The sequence below is a fragment of the Nothoprocta perdicaria genome, unplaced genomic scaffold (assembly GCF_003342845.1).
Source record: "Nothoprocta perdicaria isolate Ctin4 unplaced genomic scaffold, notPer1 scaffold_50, whole genome shotgun sequence".
Taxonomy (NCBI): domain Eukaryota; kingdom Metazoa; phylum Chordata; class Aves; order Tinamiformes; family Tinamidae; genus Nothoprocta; species Nothoprocta perdicaria.
Window position 1 is genome coordinate 2732585 of NW_020455755.1, and position 22515 is coordinate 2755099.

Genomic DNA, 22515 nt, shown 5'->3' on the forward strand with positions numbered 1-22515 from the left:
AGAGGCTCCCTGTGCTGCCCAAAGAGCCCCTCAAAGGTGCCATGGGGAAGATGCCAAGATGGAGAGGAAGGCACCAAGATACAGGGGAAGGCACCACAGGGAAGGCACTAAGATAGAGGGGAAGGGGTCACGGGGAAGGGGAGCAGAGTGGCCGTCCATGGGACCCCGGCACAGCAGGTCCATCCCAGCAAATCCAAATAATGTTGGCGGAGACGTGCACTGCACAGCCCGGGCAGCAGGAGGCACAGGGCGGCCACTCTGGGATCCCCTGCTTTCGGGATGCTGGGAATGTTTTTTTCCCCTGGATGCAGCAGCAGAAGCTGTTGAAGTGTTTGCCATTCCACAGGCAGGAGCCATGGGACCATCCATCCCTCCTAGCACAGAAAGGAGACTGTTTTCCAAGTTTTTCCCGTGTCCAGAAGCAGTGTTGGTTTCCAGGGCCTCACTCCAAAAGGTGTCTCCTCGCCAGTGACTTAATTGCTAAGCAGAGTATTGCACCGTGTTCCAAAAAAAATCACCGCACAGATCCCTCGGAYTGCACATCCTTGAGAAGCAGGGCACCTACGATGAAAAATGGGCTTATCTACAGTGATGGCATTATAGGGCATCCACTAACTAGAAGCCCATTTGGCCAATACGATTTGGAAGCACGGCAGTGAGCAGGCTGCCTTGCACCCACCTGCTTCAGCTCCTTATAGCAGAGCAACATCTATCAGGTTCTGTGCTGCTAYGATATTAAAATTATATAAAAAGCCAAGGGCAGAAGGACAGAGGCATTTGCAAGTTAGATGCCACATCCGAAAGGAGCAAAAGCTTTCCAGGTTCCTGCAGCCCTCCTAAAAGAGACTGCTCYAATGGTACAAAATGTGAATGGCTCTTGGTATGCACTTTTATGAAGTAATTGGCGGATATATGTGGCTTTTTTTTGCTATTTAGTACTTTCATCACTGCACGATGCTCAGATGCTTCCACGGACTTTCGCCGGAACGGGAGCGAGCTTCAGAACAGCTCCAAAGCTCCCCAGATTCCAATAATGTCATTACATGCAAATCTGGAGCTTTTGCAAACAGATAACCAAATGAACCATAAAGAGTAAGTGAAAAAATCCTATTATGAATTAATTAGCTGGCRTTCAATTGGATCCATTTCTACTTTGCCAGAGATACGAACAAAATCAGCAAGCCTGCAAATTCAGAAGGGCTTAATAACTCATTAAGTAGCCAGCAGAACAACACAGCATTCCTCCCAAATGATAGCTTGTGATCGCCTATCCTGCTCGTATAAAGTTTAATGCATGATCCAGTCTTATTTTTTATGCTATATTTACTAATGCAGCATTTGAGCATCTGCCCTTTTATCCAAAACTGAAAAGAAATGATTGTCCGGTTAAGTATTTGTTATATTTAAAAAGGCCAACTGCTTCATTGGTAGGATATGCTGAAGTCCATACTGGAGACTCTCCCTGCAAAAATAAAACTGCAGCAGATGAAAGACTCAAATACACCCCGGGGGGGATTTTCAGCTGTCTTCAAGGCACTTTTTCAAGTATTTTACTAAACTGATAAAGCTACAACATTTGTTGTCTTCTTTTTTTAAAAAATATTTAAATATTTTTTAAATAAAACTACAGTTTTATATAGGAAATGCCTTCCGYGAACACGCAACAACAATAACATCTGATGCAAGAGAAACAAAAGGGGATCTCACATCAGCAGGATATATTATGTATTTATTTTGAGGTAAATACCATAACAAACACCGAAAACTTTTGAATAAAAAATAGACTTCCCTATATTACAGTTTTCAGATCATTTATTACCAGTAAAATGAAAAAAATTAAAAGGATGAGATGGGGAATGTCCCAGACACCAGARCACTTGCACGGAGCTGATCAGAGCTTTGCAAATGCTGCATCACCAATAATTTAAAAAGCATCCCTACCCATTAAAATACCCTCGAGAGGTACAAAGCTAAATCTGCTGGCTTTGTAAATCAGGCGGCTCATCCTAAAGCCACAATGTAAGGGCCATAATTTAACGAGGAACGACGGCAACTTAAAATCACCTTCTGTCAGGTCCCCTGCAGATGAGCTCCTGGGAACGGCGCCGTCGGAGCCCACCGAGGTCCCGGTGCTTCCCGCATCCAGGAGCAGCCCCGGGTGTTTCGGGAACAAGGCACGAGCAGCTGCAAAGAGCTTTCCCAAAGGAAAGCCGCTCCACGTGAACCCCCTTTTCCCRGGGGTGCCGCCTGCCTCTCTGACCYGTTGTGGGGCCGCGTGTAAAGGGGGATCATGGGGGGCGTTTAAGAAGCATCTCCTAAATACTCTTGCTTGAGGCCAGTGAGTTTAATGAGCAAACCAGGCTGCTCTTATCAGCTGCAAAGACTACCTGAATTTGGCAGCGTGTGTTGCCCTGGGGGTTTTTTAGGCTCCGTTTTTTGGAGGCAAATGCCAAAAATAAACGACATCCTGTTTTGAGCTAATAAATAAGTAAAAAACCTAAGTACCAAGCCATAGAAGCTCAAGCCTTCCTTCCCTGCTGCGTTTTTAGCGCCCCGGTTCATCCGAGTTCCCCCTAAAGCCCCTTCCGCCGCGCTCAGCTCAGCCCCGTCCGGCTGCAGCTCCGCGACGGCCGCGCGGGATCCCGGCAAAGCCCACCCTGGGGACCCCGCGCCACGTCCAGCCCCCTGCAACGCCCCGGGGGGCGGCCTGCACCTCGGAGCAGTTTTGGACTACACACAAAAAAGTCACGTCCAGCTCGGTCGTATCTGCCAAGTTGCTCCGAGCTGCCGCCCCGCGAGCCCCCACTTTGAGCCACTGTCCCCAGGCAGATCCTCTCTGCACTTCCCTGCAGGAAAACCATCCGGGCAAGGCGAGAAACCTCCACCTTCTGTTCCCACCAAAGCCCAGGATAAACTACAGCACCTACCGAGCTGGACTTCCGCGCTGTCCTAAGTTTCCCCTTGACCACAAAACACAACTGTGTCTGGCTCAATGGATTCGCGGGGGTTATTTGGAAGCGGAGGGACAGGCAAAGGCTGCCCCAGCCCCGTGACGTGCTCAGTGCCGAGGGCAGAGAGGACGTGGACCTTGGCACGGGAAAGCTCCATTGGGAAGGCGGAGGGAGGGCTGCGGATCTTGGTACCCATAAACAAATCGCCCATCCCTGGTTACAGGCGGCCTCTTCCCCGGGAATGATTCACAGCTCTCAGATCTGATCCCGGCCTTTCCTGCCCCACTCGTGGCCCGACACGGYCCACGCTGTGGATCCGCTGAAGCTTCCCTAGTTCCTGGGGAGACGCTGCCCGTGGATGTCTGCAACGCGGAGCTGGCAAGGCTGCGCTTTGCAGCGGCGCGGGGACACCCTGGACCCTCATAATCCTCATTGGAGCTGCAGCTCCCGCACACAAATGTTGGTGCATTACTCCGAGACAACAGGGTGGTACAAATCAGTACAGGAACTGGAGCTGCACCRCTCTGTTCTCCCAAATAATGGGAATAACCCAATCCCTGCCCGGCCACCCGGAGCTGCAGCAGCCACTGCCTCCCGCCCTGCTCCGAATTCCTGCTTCCCACTCACACCTCCAAGCCAGGCATGAATGCAACAGGACAGCGCTGCTAAACGCAGAGTTCTGAGTTTTCTCTGGGCTAGCTTTTTCCAGCAAATTTCTGGAGATTGCTCTGTTGGAGGAAACAGCCCCATGGTTTCAATGGACATAAATGACAGCTCTATTTATATGTAAACAAATGACCYGGTAGATTTTCTGCAAGAGAGTGAAGTGCCCTTGTTTTTGCACAGCGATACCAAGCATCAACTGTAGTCCCTATTCCTGATTCTCTTACCTGTGAGTAGCAGTTAACTTTTTCTCTGGGAAAAAAAAATAAAATAAAATAATAAAATTTTCCCTGATTTTCACCCGATTGCTATACCGCGAGGGAGGGCACTAAACCCACGCTTAAGGTGACAAAACCAGCTCATTACTAAGGGGTGCTCCCGCAGAGGGCAGGTCTCAGGCCCTGCTTAAAGCAGGGATGAAGTGCCGAGGAAGAGGAGGAAGAGGTGGTGACAACGGGGGTCCCCTCGCCGGGGCGGAGGGCTGGGGCGTCAGCAGCCGCCCGGCGCCTCGGGCGGCTCCAGCTCCACGCTGGCGAGGAAGCGCCGCAGGGCTTTGCGCCCGTCGTAATCCAGCGTGGTGGTGTAGACAGTCTTGGCGTGCTTGGGGTACACGATGGTGGTGCTGGCGAAGCGGCGGGCCCGGTGGCGCGGCTCGAAGCGCAGCTCCGCTTTGTAGCTGCGCCACGTGCAGTCGGGCACGCACACGACCGTCTGGCTGCACGAGGAGACGCTCAGGCCCACGGGCAGGTAGACGTCGTCGATGAAGTGCTTCTCCGAGGCGTACGTCACCGAGGACGTGTACCTGCAGGGACACAGCGAGACGGGGCTCAATTCTACCGCATGTTTTTTAAGCAAAAAAAAAAGAGCTTTGGGTGTCTAGGTTGGATCCTAAGCTCTGAACCTGGTGCTTAGCCACAAAAAGAGCCACATAACGCAAAAACCACTCCAGCAGCAGAACAGCTACTCGTCCAGGGGCGGGAGCAGCCGGCAGCGCGGCGCCGGGCAGCATCCGGGCGCAGACACCCCGCGCTGCAGGGACGGCCCCGGAGCCAGGGCCGGCCTGTGCTCCAAGCACCCCAGCTCCGCAGCCTCGGGCAGGCGCCGCTTGCTCCCCTTCCACCCGCACACCAGCTCCTTCCTGGCGCTCCTGGATGCTCTTTGGAGGCCAATTCAGTCAGTTCCAGCCTGCAAAGATGCCCCGGGCAGGACACGGAGCCTCCCTGACCAGGAGCTGCTCTAGTGTCCTGCACGCCCGGCGTGCGCTTGGTCCTGTCACCGCAAAGCGCCTCGTTCGGGGGAACCATTTGCAGGTTACAAAATGATGCAGAGCTCCGAGAAAACTATGGCCACAACATTAACTCTTAGTTCATGCAAGCAGCCAGGGTCAGTAAGACAGAGACTTCTTGCTCTAAAGCCAGTAAGGGAGCAAAACCCCTTTCCTCTAACAAAACAGCCTCTCAGAGGCCGCCGCTCTGGAAGGCAGCGCCTGGGAGCCGTGCAAGGAAACGGCGAGCAGGAGAGCAAAGTGCAGGAAGCCTTCCCAGAAAAAAAAGAAGTTTTCCGTGCAYGGAGCGCTGCTGCACGCGGGGCCAGCCAGGAATGCACAGCTGCACGAGCAGCAGCGCCGCAAGGCCGTGCGCCCGCGCGGCGCCGATAAGGCCGGTCCTGCCGGCACCGCTCACCTGATTTCCTTGGGTGGCAGCGGGTCGAGCTCGACGCCTTCGCCGAAGGAGAGGGGACAGAGCCTGGGGGCGCAGCCGGAGAGCAGCGGGCTGGGAGCGAGCGACGAGGGCTGCGGAAAAGCAAAGTTAACGGCGTTGATTCCCGAGCCGGCTGCATTCCTGGGACAGGGTGTTTATCCACCCTGCAGTGCAGGGGGCAGTGAGGTCTGGGTGTTGGGAGCAGAGCCCCCCTGTCCCTGCGGAGCCACCGGCCTGTGTTTGCTCATGGGGCAGGTGTTTGGGGACGCAGTGTCCCAGCCCCAGGGAGTCACCTCGGAGGAGCCGCCCTGGGAATGCAGCTCACAGGGACACTGAAGCCCATGGGAACCGCGCAGCCCACGAGGACCGCASAGCCCGCGGGGACACATGGGGACCGCGCAGCCCCCGGGGTCCCGGCCACACGCGCTGCCCGCTTCCCGCGGGGGCGCCCGTTCCCAAAGCGCCGCCGCCAGCCGCTCCGGCGGCCGCTCCGCGCTGCAGCCCGCGCCGCTCCCCGAGGGCGCGCGGGGCGGCCCGGCGGGCGCTACTCACCGCGGGGGGCTCGGCGAGGGCGCCGGGCGAGCGGCGCTCGGGGCTGCCCGCGGGCAGCAGCCACGGCCCGTGGCCCGGCCCGGGGCTGGGGGGCAGCCCGGAGTCGGGGCTGTCCAGCACGGCCTCGCCGCGCGTCCTGGCGTCGGGCAGCTCGGGCACGTCCCGCAGGCTCAGCCGCCCCACCATGGCCCCTGCGGAGCCGCTTCGGAGCCGCTTCGGAACCGCCCGGGAGCCGCTCCGGAGCCGCGGCGGCTCCTCCCGTCCGGGCGCTGCGCGGATCGGTCCGTCCCGTCCCGGCTGCGCCGGCAGCGCCCGGGGCGGGGCAAGACGCGGCCGGCCACGCCCACACCCCGCCTGGCCACGCCCCCGGCCCGCCTTGGACCCCTCCCCGCCAAACTCCCCGGTGGGAGCGAGTGGGAAACGCGGGGGAAAAGCGAGGGGAAAGAGCAAGGAGGGGGAAAAAAAAGGAAAAAAGCAAGGGAAAAAAGGCAAAAAAAAAAAGGGGGGGGGAAGAAAAAAAACAAGGAAGTGGCCATTGGAAAAAGGTCTGTTTGTTTGTGTTGCCATCAACAGGAAAAACACATATACGCGCATTTGTATTTAATGCCCTTGCACTGCTATAACCGCACCCCGGGCAGGGAAATGGGGCATTGTTTTGGAAAATCCGGATGCAATCAGGGTGCCGTGTCACGGGATGCGGCGCGGGGCACTCCGGGGAGGGGAGGCCGCGGCGCCGGCTCCGAATTCCTGAACTGCCCCCAAATTAAAAGCAGGAGACGGCCGCGGCTCCGCGTCGCCGGGAAGCCAGGGCGCTTCCACAAGGAATTCACATTCCTTGGAAGAACCGCAGGGAGGTTGTTCGTCTTTGCTGCAAAATGCAGAGGGAAAGAAGAAAACAACAAGAGAAATACAGAGCATTAACGGTTCCCATTGAAAAACTGGGAGCTGAGGAGAGAAATGGCGGGGCAGGTGCTGGGCTGCTTCTGGTTAAACCAGGGCCAAGAGGGAGAAGTCCCTGTGAGGAATGGGAAAGCCTTGGAAAACGATGGAAAAAGAGCCTCTTTGGGGAATGAGTGTGCCCCGAAGGCTGCGAGAGGCAGAGCTGCTGCCCGGGGCCTGGGCAGGAACAGGGAGATTTCAGCCAGYATGAGGACCAGTGCGATACACAGATACACAGGGTGCCCCGGCTGAGCCCCGACACACTCGTGCCGGGGCCGCCCCGGCCCGGCGSTCACCGGGCGCTCCCGCCGGCCGGCCCTGCCGCCTTATCTGCTTTGGCCGCTGCTCCATCGCACCAGATCCGCCCGGAAAGGACTTTCCCCCGCAGCCCAAGGGCCGCGTGGAGCCAGAGCGGGGCCGGCAGAACCCGAAGGGTTCCCAGCTATGGGATAACGCTGGAAAAAGCATTTCCAAACTCTGGGAAACAGCGGGTGCTCCCGGCTGGGCACCAGCTCCAGCCCCATTCCCCCCATGCCCGGGCCCTGCCGCTGCGGCCACGCGGCAGCTCCACAAACAGCACCCAGACGAYGGACACCGGCAACCATTTAATTGACATCTGTGTGACACTCCATACAGGCAGCAAAATCCCTGTCAAAAAACGTACAAAGTGGCTTTTATAGAGGAAAAACACCCTTGCTGGTCCCCTGCAGACACAACCCCCAGCCCCTGACATTTACACACGCCTAAGTGCCAACCCTGATAAGCAGCCAGGGGGACAAAAGCTTTTAAAAGTGGAAAAAAGCAAACCTGCCCTCTAAAAACCCTGGGACTCTGAACACCGAGGCCTGCAAGGCTGCTCCCAAGGCCGACGTGAGGAATCCGTTTTTCTTTTTCTCTTCACAATTAAATGCAAAAAGTGAAACAGGAGCAGTCCTCCGGGGAGACACGTAGCGACAGCCTGGATGTGTCTTCAGCTATTTGCGATTTATTCAGCGAGTCATCCACGGACATCGCAAAGGAAAATTAATCTAAATTATTTATCCACCCTGGGAATAATGAATCTCCACAAAGCCTGTGTTCCTCCTGTCCTGGCTACCATGCTTGATAATGTGGAGACCGCAACACGCAGTGTCCTTTGGGAAAGGGCGCCCGTGAACCCACCGTGCTTCCAAACAGCCYTTCCGGCCACTCGCTGCCCCCCGAGCGCGACCACTGCTCCTCGTGACATCAGGGGAGGAAGGAGAAACTTCATGGATTTGGAGAACGTCACTGAGAAGCAGGTAACAAGGACTTGCCGCCGCCTCCTCGCCGTGCCGCTGCCCCGATGGACGTCGCGGCTCCRGCTCAGCCGGCGGTGTCTTCTACCTGGTCCTGGTGACCCGTGACAGGGTTTCCTGAACAGACGGTGTCCACAGACGCCTTCATGTGCACCCCACCACGGGCAGCACTGGAATGACCGAGTCTCCAGATTGCACCTCTGCTGATTTCCTCTGTGTGTGGGTGGCCCTGGGCTCGCGTGTCGGCCCTGCAAAAAGGGTGAGGTTTTACCCAGCAGGAATTCTGCAAGGTCACAAACGCTGCCCTGCTACCTGGCTGGGGAGAGCAAGGGCCGTTGCAGCCCCGGTGCCTCCTCTGCTCGTGCCAAAAGAGCCACAAAGGAGGTGGGAAGAAACCCAGGCGAGGTGACACATCCCTCTGCGAGGTTCCTCTGGAAGCTGAGGCAAAGCGGGGCTCAGGGGAGCTCAGGTTGCCAGCCCTGCTCTGTGCTGAATACGTAGCCGGATACCAGCAGGAGGAGGAGGGCAGTCCAAACGTTTCCAGTATCCAGTATCCAACACGTTTCACCTCTTCTCTGCACTGGTTCAAGCTGATGCTGGAAGGAGGAGAGTGAGGAGGAGAAGATCCTTGATGTCCCAGGCTGTTGTAAACGTCTGTGCTGGGAACAGAGCCTGGCAGCCGCAGGCTCCACTGACACCAAACGGCAGCATCTGTCCCAGCAGGGCAGCGAGGGGCCTGGGGACACTCGGACGCTGCCGGCGGCGACACACCAGGGTCCTGGTGAAATTTCGGGTTCTCTCCTGGACATCTCTAATGATTCCAGGGAGCTGCAGATGTCCACATCCCAGCTGCCTTTTTTTTTCTTTTTTTTTTTTTTTTTTAATAAATAATGAAAGAGAGGAAAAGCTCTGCAACAGGGAGCAGCGAACGCCAAACTCTCAGAGAAAATCCTTAGTGCTGCAGTGGCAACGCTCAGCCAGGCTGACACAACACCAAGTGTATCCCAGCCAGATATTCTGACTGGATAACCCACCCGACCGTGCTCAGAGCTGAGGGCTTCCAGGTACCTTCATTTTGCCCATCACGTGGCCCTGGTGCTGTCCTTGGTTTCACTCACTCTAAGCTATCGACAGGGCAAAGACCTTGGTCAGGTTCTCCCGTGGCCCGGAGGGAGATGCAGTGCCACAGTCTCCAATGGTTACACAAGGCATAGGAGTGACCAGACACTGATTTTTTCAGCAGCATAGTGTAAATAAGAAGTCTGAAGAGCTTTGCTCCCAGTGACCACAGCTAGTCCTGAGCAACATTTTTTTCCTCCTGCGCTCACTTAGAGCCTTTTTTTGATGAGTTTCTCCAGTTTCCGTATCCGAGAGGACTCCTGCTCTGGCGTGGGGGCGCTCAGCGCCAGGGAGCCGGGGTTCTCGGCGCCGGAGGCGGGTGCCGGGAGGCGCTGGCGGAACAGCTCCAACATGCTGCTCTGCTCGCTCCTCTTCAGGCCCTGCGAGGAGAGAGAACAGAGAGCAGCAGGTCAGACCTCGCTGACTACAAACCTCAGCCTTTCCCTCACCCTCCAAGTGCCCGGTGTCTGATCTGAATAGAATGAGACTCAGCCACGGGAGCCAGTGCAGCCACGAGCACAAAGTGAGGCGCTTGCTTCCATGCAAACTCCATGTGGTCAGAGGGGAGAGGATGCCCTTGGCCTGCAGAATACTTCCCCTGCTCTAAATCCCTCTGTATTCCTACCAAAAAGAGTCACYGACAACTTCAGTGCAGCTCTAATACATTAGCAGAGTTTTTGCAAGACTAGAACTACTCTCACCTTCATGTCCAGTATCTTCTGGAAAGTGTCGGTGCTGCAGTCGGCCAGGAGTTTGATGTAATTGTCCACAAACACGACCGGGGGCTCATGCGGAGCCATCACCACCTGCCAAGGGAGAGAAAAGAAGAGATCAGACAAATCCGACGCGTCCAGTCCATGCACAACCAGCTCAGGAGCGGCAGCTGGACTCGCTTCTCCTAAGGGCAGATCCCTAGGGATAGCAGTGGCTGTGGCTGCATGGAGTGGGATAGAGGCTGGGGATCCGCATGCTCGTCCTGCTCCAACTTCCACCACCCCAGAACTCAAACCCTCTTAGGGCCAATGAAGATCAAGTCAGAAAAAAAAAATGTAAATAGAGACTCAAAGCTGGAAAGAGGATTATTCAGTTCTGTATATCCCTTTCAGGAGCAACGAGCTCCATAAGGAACACGTCTTTCACATCAGACACCAAGTTAACTCTGCTGCTCTTCCGATCCCCACGTAAGCAACGGGGAAAGACAAGTTCCTGTATGCGCAGCAGGAGCTGGAAATYCTTTCTAAGCTAATTCAGAAAAACAGTTGAGACTTGCTTTAACGTTACCRATCGGCACCTCAGACGTTTTAATCCAAAAGCGGGGAGTTTCAGAACTATTTTCTGGATTCTGAGTGCGGAAGTGCCCCTGGCAGCACCTTGGGCATGGCAGCAGACCCATGCAGAGCATCCCATGCATCCCCATTGCCCYTGTGAGCATCCATGAGGCCCCACCGTGACCCTGCCGTCCCGACCGGCTCCGGCTCCCACCCGGAGCAGCCTCGTCAGTGAGCGGAGGATAATCCCATCACTTGGCAGGGCACAACCTGCAGAGCTCCCCCGGCTTCCCTTGGGACCCAGCTTAACTGCTGCTTCCCGCAAGGCGCCCGCGGGGAGGCAGAGGCCGGGGACATTGCTCTGCTTGYTACTTTTTATGAAGACAACACCTCGCTTTTTGGGTCATTTTCCGGGCATCAGGTCTGGAAAATGAAAAAGGGCCCCGGTGAATACAGTAACTCAGACATGTTTGCACTGGCTGTTACACTAGACAGTAAACAGGTGACTCAAGCACAGCTTGGCTCCCCTGCCCAACCAAGTCTGCATAAAGGTCTGGACTAACCTGAGCAGGAGGGTTACTCCTAGGCAGACAGGGGTGTTAGTTGTGATTTCCACAGGCTCCCAAGGACACAGGGTGCCCCAGCTCTGTGAGGAAGCCCCACCTGAACCAACTGTTATCTTGAGAGGTGGGGATGGAAACTCAACTGTGATGTTGACCCAGAGCTGCAGCAAAACCAACGCAAAAAACCCTGTTCTGTGGAGCAGCCGGGAGAAAATCCGGATGAGCAGGAGCACACGAAACGGCAGCGCTGTGTCCAGGAGAGGGACCCCYGGGATTCACTCGCTCCCATTCCCCGGCCAGCAGCCCGGCCGGCAGTGCATCGAGAGTCCCGAGTTACCTTGAGGATCATTTCAGCCCGAGTCATGCCCTTCACCACGATCTTGGTGTAGCTGGCCGGAGCCTTCCTCACCACCTGGGATCCGATGGAAGGCAGGTCCAGGAGAACCATCTTCAGAGAGTGAGTGTCCAGCAGCAGCTGCAAGAGTTAATCACATCCTGCTCAGGTCCCTCCTGCCAAGCTCCATTAGCCCAGAAGTTTCCTACTTTACACACCAAGAAGGTCTCAGCAATTGGCCTGCAGGAACAGGAGCAACCAACCCATGCAGGGGCAGTTCAAGACACCGGGATCACCCGTGTGCACGGATCAGCACCGGTTTTTAATGGAACATTATTCTACTGACATAAAGTAACTTATGGCAGTAATTACCTGAGCCACAAAGCATGGATTTTCCAGTTCTCTTCCCTTAACAGCAAAAAGTGAAACAACCYAGATTTCCTGTAGCTGTATCACTAATTAGATAGATATTGAGATCAAATCAATTAGCACCATGTTCTCTCTCGCAGCAGCCAGCAATTACAGCAGGTCCTCTACACTTAATCATTGCTGATCTCTTTTAAAATAAAGCTTCAGTGCGATACATTAAGAACCACTCGATATCTTGTGCTTACTGACACACTGTTGATTTTACAAAAGCAGCAGCTAAATAGGCTTGAAGCAACAGCCACTAAAAGCTCTAAAAGGTGAGATGGGCATCACGGCTCAATCACTGTCTGTGTGAGGCTTCTTGGAGTGAAATTTCCCCAACTACTGCTACCCTCTGACTGCACAGGGGTTATCCGTGATATATAAAGCACTTTTATCCGGATGGGTTCTCTGCAGAGCTYGTTTCATGGTTTGCATGGGATGGATATTATCAGAGGGATGTTATCAGAACCACATCACACACAAGCAGGGGCAGAGCTGCCAGGGCCCGGGGCCCTCTCTCGCTCATCAGAGGTAGATTCCTGGGCACCTAGGAGGGATCCCAGGCACCGTGGATTTTCCCATGGTCAGGCAATTCACATCTTTCCCATGTAATTCGCTGATGTCTAACACCGACCTGTCCCCTCACCCCATTTCCAGGGAACTTCATCTAGCCCCTGACATTGCTAATTTGCCCTGGAAGTTCACTGAAATTACAGCAAACCAGAGACAAMCACACAAAGTTTGGTCACATAGCTCCTGTTCCTTGATAAACCAAGCAGCAGAAACCTTCAGAAACACTGCGCTGGTGCCCAGATTTCAAACAGGACCATTAGCAAATATTGCAGGCTCTGCAATTACGTCCTCTTACCTGCTCTGCTCCCACCATGCTGATGGGCTTGCATTTGAATAGATGGTTGATGAACTTGGGAATGAAGGAGCTGCAGAGAAGAGAGATAAAATGACAGGATTAAATGTCAGTATTGACATATAAATATCAATATTTGTCGGTATTTCCTTTGCTTTAATCCATGGTGATCCCCAAGTGAGCTGAGAGGCTGCACACACACTCYGTGTTACTGCATCGCTATAAAACATTTATCAAGTATCACAGTGCAAAGTCAAGGACTAGCAAACTGTTGCACATAGGGGAAAAGCAGCATCAGGATTATAGCTGTTCACAGAGCCGAAGGATCTGGACTGTATCCAGAACCTTCACTTTGCTGCATCCCAGTAATTCCATATTGTGCATGTTGCAGCCTGAACTTGAGGTCCAGCCAAGGCTGGAGGTCCAGGACGTTCGTGCACAGCGCAGCCTTCCAGGAMGCTTCTTGCCAGCACAATCAGCACAAGGAAAGGTCTGGTGAGAAGGAAAATGCTGTTACCCCTATTTTACAAACGGAGACTTAAGAATTGGAGAAATTACTAAGCTGGGTACGCTCAAAAGGTRAGAGCTTGGCAAATATCGAAGTTCAACTTCAAACACGTTCTGGCAAAAACAGTCTTCAGGGGCACTCAAGGAACCCAACTGTCACTTCCAAGCCTGATCTAGGGCTCAGTGAATTTCAGACTATGTCTTAACTTAATGCCTTTTAGATCAGGCTGGTACTTGTATGAAGAAGCTTTTCGAGTGGTGGTTTTGCAGGTTTCTGTGGTGCTCTRTGGAAGGAGACGTGATGCGGGCGCTCAGTTTAGATGGGGGCCTCTCTCTAACGTGAGAGCTGGGTATTTCATCCAGAGAAATCCCAGAGAATTCATCCACATCTACCTGGTACGTGCTTAGCAGTAAAGCTAAAAGGGAGGCAACTGACCCGAAGTATTAAGAGTGTGTTGTGAACAGCTGAGTAAATGGTTTTTTATTTATCACCATGTTAGCAATATAAAATTCAATCATAACCACAGAGGAGGCTTAACTGCAATAAATTTTCACCAAGACAGCATTTCAAACAGTGATTATGGGCAATGGCATAGTATGATTTATCGGTAACTGCTTCTTAATGCAAACTAATGAGTACCCAGAGAAAGAAGAGGGAGCGAAACTCTCAGGCCATCATCCACCCTGTGCAAAAGCTAATGGTTCTCGGGAGAGTCAACTGCATCCTCTGCTGCTCAAGTAGGAAACGAAGCTCCAGCTCCAAATCCACACAGTAACTGCCCCGCCGTGCAGCTTATTTCAGAATAATTAGCTTATCATCAGAGATAAATAGAGTATTAGGGTATTTAAAGAGTGACATGTGATGGGAATAGCACCGCTTCCAGACTCTACCAGGATGGCCATGTGCCAGCCCAAAAGCAGCAGAACTACTTCTGCACAGAAAAGCAGCTTTCAGCCTGTGAACTTACCATTTACTTATCACATGGGCCCTCCTTTTAGTCCTCTAGTTACTATAAAAAATTTTGAGGCAAATGATGCACCTAAGCTCTCTGGGCTCAAAAACATCATTGCCTCGTATCAGAGAAGGGAGGCAGGTTTCCCTAACAAGAGTCATCTGTCAGCTCTGTACTAAGTCCTCCACACTCCAATGTTCAAAGCCTTTTTAATACCCTCAAGGTCCCAAACTTTCTGTACTTGGCTAACAGCAGGCAGCGATCATCAAAATATTTACAAGATGGGCCAGGCGTGCAAGAAGGAGCAATGCAAATGTCTGTGAAAATCTGCCTCAGCAGGAAGCTTGAGACAAGGAATGGGAGCATCTTCCAACCTCGCCAGCAGCTGCTGGTGTTTGCTGCCCAGCCAGCTCCTCCTGTCCTGGCGCAACGACCGAGCACCGCTGATGCAGAATGCCCAAAGAGACCATCATGCAAGGACAGGCGAGCAAAAACTAGAGAAATTCTGTGCCGAGCTGGGAACTTACTTTGCAAATTTAATACAGAACTGAGTGAAGTACTTCCTAGTGGAGGCCAGGTTGTCGCGGATGATGGGGACGTTCTGTTTGATGTGAAGAATCACCGAGGTGACATAAGGACTCTGGTCACCGACATGTTCCACATTCTGCCACTGCATCTGCACAAGGCGGGAAAAAACAAGGAAAAGGCTGTTTAACTCATTAGGATTCAAGTAAAATATATGAGAAATCCTGTACGAGCTTCCTGTCAATGGATCTCTAGGGAATCATCAAGAAGCCACTATAAAGGCCATGTCTCTTGTCACTTTACTAAGCAAAACCCTCCTGAACCCTCCAGAACGAYGGGTACCCAGCAAAAGCAGACAAGATATAAAGGAAAAAAAGCCTAAAAGGCCCTTTCAGCACCAAAGCACGGAGAGATGGTGACCATGCTACAGAAGTGGGGAGCATTAGGATCAAAAAAGCTCTCGAGGTGTCCCAGACTGCCTTCATATTTGACCGTTCCCAGTTTTCTGGTATGAAGTGCCCATATAAATCCTAATTACAGGCATTTGAGAAAATAACTGCAAGCTTGCAAAGTCTGGATTCCTGTATGGCAGCCAAGCCATTAATGCTGGTGAGACTGATGACAGATGGAAGAGGTAGAAATAACTTGAAAGTCAAAACACTCTACGCCAGTGTAGCTGACACTGAAAACACTTCTGGTGCACATGCTAGGATGCAAACCTCAGCTCATCCCAAATACACGGGCAAGAAAATCTATTAAAAAAAGAACTACTCCATCTCCACTTTATTTTAAATCTAATATCAGCAGAAATGCTACAGAGCAACCCATCTTAGCCAAATATGCGACTCCCCTGACTTTTTCCGAGTCTTATTTGAAGTAAATAATAAGTCAGCACCACAAGTCATTTGAAAAAGCAGCCCTTGGGCAAGGTCTTGATGTCTCTGGCAAACACACATCTGGTTGTGTCACTGAGGAGCAGGARCATCCAGAAATGTCCTGCTGGGCACTGCAGGGTGCTCCCTGCACTGGGGCAGGGCTGCTGCTCCTCACACTGCAGATGCACCAGGAACAAAACAAGAAAATTGGGAGAAAACATCAGGCATGTGCAGGAAGAGCTGCACCTTCCTCTGAGGAGCTGTTTGCCCTCAGTCGTGTTCAGGATTTTGCATGTCACGGTTCTTATTCCTGTTTTTAATTTAATTACAGCCACTTGGTCCCCTGCGACCTGGCTGATTCAATCCCATCCAAAGCGAATGTGGCACCAGTGACTCAACGGGCAAGAGGAGCCAAGTTCTCCACAAACCCCAGTGCCTGACAGAGCCTGCACATGTCCTGTCAAAGCTGTTCTCATTAAAAAATCCCCTAAAACACAACCCCCCTCCAAATGCTCATTTCATTAAGTGGGTAATTAGAAGGGATGTTTCACTCCGTAGCTGCTTTAATTGCGTCTTGCTTTGATTTGCAAGATTGCTCACAAGCAGGCAACTACTTYCTACCACTTTTGGCAACCGTCTCATGCCCAAAACACCCTGTGTGCCCAATGCACCCCTATCCTGACAGCGACTCGGGCCAGGACACCGGGCACAGGCGGGAAGGGGCCGCTGACCTGCTGTGCCACGACGCCAACAACCCAGCAGCCTTCCCAGTTCGCTGCTCTTCGTTCCAAAAGCAACACTTTACAAGCAAATTTTTAGAACACGGACAGTAAAAATAGTGCTTTGTGTGCATCTGGGTGTGATTCACCAGGAGGGGAAAGCAAAAAAAAGAAAGAAAAAACAGTAGCTGCAGTGAAAGACATAGTGCACATACTGAAAAGTCATCAGGAGAAATATGAGTCCAACTCTTCTGGTAAAGCTTTGTTCCTGTCATTTTAAATTTATTCCTATTCCCCCCCCCCGCTCTGTTTTTCTTGGGATATCCACACAGTTTATACACACTCGTTGGACACGAGCCCAAAGCCCTGAGAGCTCCGGCCTCCGCTCAGCAGCCGATGTGGGAAGGGCGGCACGCGGGGAGAGCGGCTGCCTGTGGCCCGGAGCTCCCTTCGGAGCTGCTTTATCCGCAGCAGAAAGGCTCAGGAGCTGCAGGGAGCTGCTTAAAAAGGAGGAGGAGAGAAGCCACCAGGAGAACTGGGTGCTCCAGGGATTGGGGAGCGCTGTCTCCTTGCCCCTCGAGCATGCACCATGTGCAGGGGACAGAAGGGTGTAGGATATAGAAAAATAGGATATTTGGGAGGCTGTTGCCTCCAAAGATGCCTTGGGCTTTTGTTGGCCGCGTGTGAAGGCTCCAAGCACTCGTGCTCCCGGGCTCCTCCTTGTGTGCACGGAGGCATCAGGAGAGCTCCGCGTTCAAGCGCTTGCTGTTGTCCACTCACTTGYAAGGAAATGGCAAACGGCAGCTGGGCCAGAAGGTTTTAGCAAAGCATGAAAAAGCAGCGAGTGATATGAGTCACTGAAATATCCCCAGCCCCCTCTGTGCACAAGCAGAGGGCTTCATGGATAAATTGAGGCTTAATTCAGCAGATAAATCAAACCTTACCCAGGGCAATCCATAAATTTAACTGGACGCAAAATACCCAACGCAGATCAGCAGCTTCTTCATGCTGGCAATTAGGAAGTGAGCACAAGGGCTGAGACCAGCTCTGCAGCACATGCTGGAGCTTCCAAATCTGCCCCTTCTTCCAGAAACTGCTCCTCTTGCTCATCTAGTTTCTCTCGTGTGTTACTAAACATTCCTGCTTTCTGTCTTGTCATTGGAGCACCATTTTAATCCAAATCAAGCAGTGAGCACCAGTGGGGACATGTCTCACTTAGGACCCCATTTCTAAAACTGAAGCACCCGGAAAAAGAATCCAAGAATACAAGTTATGTCTCCTAGTAGCCAGATACACTTACTAGTTAACTGCTTACTGAGCAGAGATTATTGCACACAAATCTGGTAAAACGGAGCCTTCTCGTAGCTTACCATTTATTCCAGAACAAATAAGGTAAAGAACCTGCAAACTGAGCACAATTCCCAACTGCTAATATCCATGGTGCTGTTGTTCCCACGTTAAATCTCTCAARAGTGGCCTCAAGCCAAAGCGGCTTTAGAGGTTTAAGTATTTCCTAACTTACCTTTCTAGTTACCAAACATTTTTCCAGGAAAGCAAATTCCAAACAAAGGCCTGGGATTGTTCAACCTTGGAGGAGACCAGAGGCAAGTGAAAGGACGCTAAACAAAGGAAGAGCCTGAGGGAGCAGTGACCTTGAGACGGACACGCGTTCCCATTACAGGAGAACTGGAATGGATTCGCCATACAGTCCTCACCCTTTGAATATAGACTGAAATTTTTCACTTCCAAATCCTCTCTGTGCATTCAAATAACTCTGTGAATTGAAGGAAAGGAAGGGGGAAAGCAAAGCGAAAGAAATTCCTGCACCAAGCCCAGATCTAGTTAGAAATCACACCAAACCAGCTCTGTCTGATGTGAATAGTAGGATATGTGCAGAAGTGACAAGTATTTATTTAGCTAATTTCATAGCACTTAGCTTGTTTATATCTCATCAGTCCCGTCACAGGGGCTGCATTTTACTGGTCTTGCAAAGGCCAAAATAAACGGTGTCCCAGCTGCCACCCTCTGGGGCTGTGTTGTCCTTGAGAATAAACAGCCAGAGCTAAGTGATTCGAGCATCACTGTGTGAGGGAGGCTCGGGARGAGATCTAAGGAGCTGTCACAGCACACAAGTGACACGTAAAGTGCTGAGCCCTTCCTAATGGTGTTGCTGCAGTGGGAAAAAAAAAAAAGAGTCTTTCCATTTGGGACCGGCACAAGCTCCGTGAGCAGCTGCATTCCACGGCAAGCACGAGCTGGGGGTGGTGGCTGGCTGCAGCTGGAATGTATCATAAAGCAGAAAGCTATTAAAATTCAGGGCAGCCAGACAGTATGTTGATCCTACAAAAATGKAGATCTATGTTTAATATTTCTAATTAAAAAAAATAGCTCAAGCCACTTTTGCTGTCTTCACCTCTGTCTAAAGCAGGCTGGGTTTTCACAATACTTTGGCAAGAAAGGCCAGCTCTGCGTTTCAAATGCATAAAAGCTGCAAAATCCCGATGCACCAAGCACACGGGCGCCTCCAGGAACAGCTCCATGTCCTCAAGAGGATCCCAGGGCAACACGGCCCCATCCCAGCACTGCAATCCCCTTTGAGTACCTTCATTTTGGAGCCACAAGTGACTAGGCTAAAGAACAAAKAACAGGAAGAGGAGAGCAAATGAGAAGGGGTAGTGGGAATTTCACACCAACAAAACTCTCCACAATCTTGAAGATTCCCACTGTRAGAGTGAAGAGAGAAAATCTGAGATGGGTACCCACAAAAATCATTGCACTGGTTTTCTGTGTGCTGCAAATGAATGAAAGCTCTAACCTGAACTGCAGGCGTTGGCACTGAAGGATGTATTTATCCATGGCAATTGCTGCTCTGAGCAGCAAGAAACAATCAATATGTGGCTAAGTCTCGGATACACGAGTGAAATCATTTAATTAGAGCAATCAAGAACTACATGATGCATCTTAAAGCTACCTATTCCCCCAAAGAAATGTGATCCCTACCTTGCTCATAGCAGTGAGGGCAGGGTCGCAGGCTGCATCCAGGTCCTGCACTAACAGCTGGATGCTGTTGGAGATCACGCTGCAAAAAAAAAAAAACCAAGCACAAGTTTCTCAGCAACACGGTGCAGGAGCTGCCTTGTCTGATAGTGGAAGGGGGAAGATTACACTAGCACTGGGCCYTGAAAATACACACAGATTAAAACTTGCATGGAGAAGAAGCCAGGAAATTCTGCACGCTGCTCTTCAGGGAGAGACACAACAGGATTTAATGGAGATGTGACATTTCTATGGTTGACCTCTCTCTGCTCTGACACATGGGAAGGATTTGGGAGCCAATCCGCCAATCTGCTGGGTACCCCTCCCTGCAGCAGGAGGACAAGAAACCCCCAGGACAGAGCCCGGCTGGGCTTCTGCTTCAAATTTAACTCAATCTGCACTAAAATGAAACTGAACCAGCTCGCCACTCAGTGTTCTGCTGCTCCCAGAAACTTGCACAGAGGATTTAAAAGCAGTACATCTGCAACGAGTTCTGAATGTCTGTCACCCATGTGAGATGATCAAGGCAGATGCCTTATTTACACTATGTCTAGGATTGCAGCCACCCATTGTTTTCATGTCTTGGAAACATATACCAGACCAAAGGGCATGTTAGTCAAAGATTTTTTTTCCCTCTCTCTCTTTTTTTTTTTTTTTTTTTTTAACAGTTTAATAGAGCTTAGAGTCATACTTTGATCCTACTATACAGGATTTATAATAAAACGCTGGCCATACAGGTGCAACTGATGCTAAAACAAGCCAGGAAACACCGTCCTCGGCAGCTCGTTGTCCCCGCAGGTACATAACCCAATACCAGCAATACAGACTATTTCTGCAAGGAAGCAATAATCAAGTGAGCATTGCACAGTGCAAGCCCAGTTTTTAAAGTGAGCACAAAATCTACATCTGCCACAGGTGCCTGTTTACAGCTTTGTGGTCATGCAAGAACTGAGTTTAAATTTGGTCTTTCTAATGACGTTAGCACAGATGAGATTTTTAGCACCTATTCAACATCTGACCAGCGGCTGCTTCAAACCATCTTTCCGCCCCCTCGTTTCCTTCACGAAATTCTGATTATTACTCTGGAGTTCAGCGTGAAAAATATTTCCTTCAAATATTTTTAGGCATCCACCTCCTCACCRAGGTGCAGAATCACCCACCCACAGCTTGGCTGCCTGGGTGCAATTCATCACTACAGCTCARGGAGTTGTCCCTCTCTTGGTGCTTCAGCACATAGAGACTGGAAGGGGATGCTAAATGAAAGACCAGTTCTTTAGAGCAATTAATTTTTGTGGTTTTCTTTTACAAAGGYAAATTTGTCCAAAATGCTGGACAATTTTTGGACAACTTGCAAAAATCAAATTGCAGAAGGAGGGATCACCAGCTTCAAGTCATAGGATGCGAAACCTGCAGTGGCACAAAAACACCTGCAACCATTTGTGCCAGGACCTGTGGTGGGCATCAGAGCATTTACTTTCTTWGTGGATTTCCTCATCTCAAGCAGTGCCAAGGGAGCCAGACTGAAATAACTGCTCTTTTGGGCACAGCTGAATGCGACAGGGTATCTGCTGCCAGCCAGTTGCAGGGAAGAGTTGTGGCTCAGCACCAAAACCAACAACCCAACCCACAACGAACACACAACCCGTTTAATGGAAGGCAAGTTTAAAGGAAGGCATGACTAGTTTCCACACGTCAGAGCCTGTTGAAGGCTGGGTCACCAAGCACAGGCAAGTGGGAGGGAGAACCTCTGTCTGCACTTGAGAATTAACACACCTACTTTATAGGGGTTACAGCACGGCAGGAGCTGTGTCACAGGTGGGAAGCATCGGGATGTGCCAAGAAAACTGGGCTCCAGGTCACGCTAGAAGCCGTCGGAAGCTTTTGCCCCAGGCAGCATCTAATGATGCGTTAGAGCCATTAGTGAATCCCGTGCAATTCCTGTCACATGTAGAGACTTGTACAGATAGGGAGGTCGGGGTGATAAATGAGCAGAAYAGGCTCTATCAGACAGCCCAGGAAGCTTTGTCCTTCAGGCCTTCAAGGGACCTTTGAACTCATAGATTCACATATTATTTTTATTTCGGTTGAGCTTCAAGAAGAGCTTAAAGAAAATGGCTAGCAACTCTGGCAGAAAAAAACCTCTCCAGTCAGTCGCTCTGTATGTCTTGCTATTAGTTCTGCAACCTCCTCCTTTTTGAGAGGGGAAAAGCCTTTCCAGGGTGTGTAAGCAACAACATTTTATCACTTACTTTATGACCGTGCCTAACAAGAAATCGAATCCCAGAAGGAACAACTTGTTTGATGTTCAATGAGCAAACGCCAGAGAGAGGTTTACGGCTATGATTTACGCTGACAGAAGACTGGACTAAATGCTATTTTGGAACAGGCTGGAAGTCAATTAAAAAGTCTTTGTTATGAGATACATGAGGTTGGAAGGTTTAACTTTAAAGCTATCCAAAACTGCAAACGTGAACTATACATTAAAACAATTTCCACAACATATCATGTTGGCTGCCTGCAACACAGCAGTTTGTGAGGCAGCCACCAAGGAACTCGAGCAGCAATGCAAAAGGTCAGACTTTTCATGGGCAGGTCTTGAGGAAAAAACAAAATTGACCTTCAACCTGTTCATGTTAGGAAAATGCGACCAYATGGTAATACGTCCACCCAGGCTACCTTGTTTTTTTTGGCTTAGTGGACCCAACAACCCTAACTTCCAATCAGGAATTCACTTGTAGAGGTCTGAGAGTAAGATCTAGTGATTTGAATCACTTCCCTAGCTTCACTACAAGCTTTTCTTTTTCTTTGCCTGACATGAGGCAAAACAACTAATTATTTTTGCCTCCATTTCCTTCTCTCAAAAAAATATTTAATCTGTCAGCAGTGGAGAGGGAAAGATGTTAGAGGGGAATATTTTTAGCATGGCTACATGAGAAGTTATTTTAATGAATGATAATCTTCTCTCAATTATAATCCCCAAATATAAGACTGGGTCAATCTTTTATGTCATCTGAAATGGGGTTTGATCACACTGACAAGGCTGCTGATTAACAGTGGGAAGTTAAAGCAGGAAGGAATGTACGGAAATAGCTCCCTTTCTTGAAATGTAACAGACACCTCACAGAGCTGCCAAGAGGCAAACGATGTTTCAAATGGAAACTCACTATTTCCTTTCCTCTTTCCAGTGCTCTCGCTCCTTTGGCTAGGACGACGGGGAGCAAGTACATCTGAAGGCCCTACTACTGCTGCTCTTGGACT

General features: G+C 51.1%; 2 protein-coding genes across 2 annotated transcripts in view; both read right to left on the reverse strand.

Moving 5' to 3' along the window:
- Positions 1-3188: 3188 nt before the first annotated feature.
- Positions 3189-6052, reverse strand: RFLNB (refilin B). Its single transcript, XM_026047865.1, has 3 exons — positions 5837-6052; positions 5297-5406; positions 3189-4416 (listed from the first exon to the last, which is right to left on the reverse strand). Exons 1-3 carry the CDS (start codon positions 6050-6052, stop codon positions 4104-4106), a joined length of 639 nt encoding a protein of 212 aa, XP_025903650.1. The 3' UTR covers positions 3189-4103.
- Positions 6053-8992: 2940 nt separating this feature from the next.
- The window catches only part of VPS53 (VPS53, GARP complex subunit), a 46638-nt gene continuing 33115 nt past the window's right edge, over positions 8993-22515 (reverse strand). Inside the window, exons 17-22 of the mRNA XM_026047897.1 lie at positions 19222-19300; positions 14630-14778; positions 12646-12715; positions 11370-11507; positions 9903-10007; positions 8993-9581 (exon numbers count right to left, since the gene is read on the reverse strand). Of these exons, the coding sequence (XP_025903682.1) occupies positions 9411-9581; positions 9903-10007; positions 11370-11507; positions 12646-12715; positions 14630-14778; positions 19222-19300 (712 nt within the window). The 3' untranslated portion in view covers positions 8993-9410. The remainder of the gene's footprint in view (positions 9582-9902; positions 10008-11369; positions 11508-12645; positions 12716-14629; positions 14779-19221; positions 19301-22515) is intronic.

Bases quoted from the DNA above. Each gene is read 5' to 3' on its own strand.
- RFLNB (XM_026047865.1), bottom strand. From the start codon at position 6,052: ATGGTGGGGCGGCTGAGCCTGCGGGACGTGCCCGAGCTGCCCGACGCC. The intron at 5,407-5,836 runs GCCCTCGGGGAG...GCTTTTCCGCAG, and splicing joins CCCGCCGGGCCGCCCCGCGC to CCCTCGTCGCTCGCTCCCAG. The intron at 4,417-5,296 runs GTGAGCGGTGCC...GTGTCCCTGCAG, and splicing joins CTGCCACCCAAGGAAATCAG to GTACACGTCCTCGGTGACGT.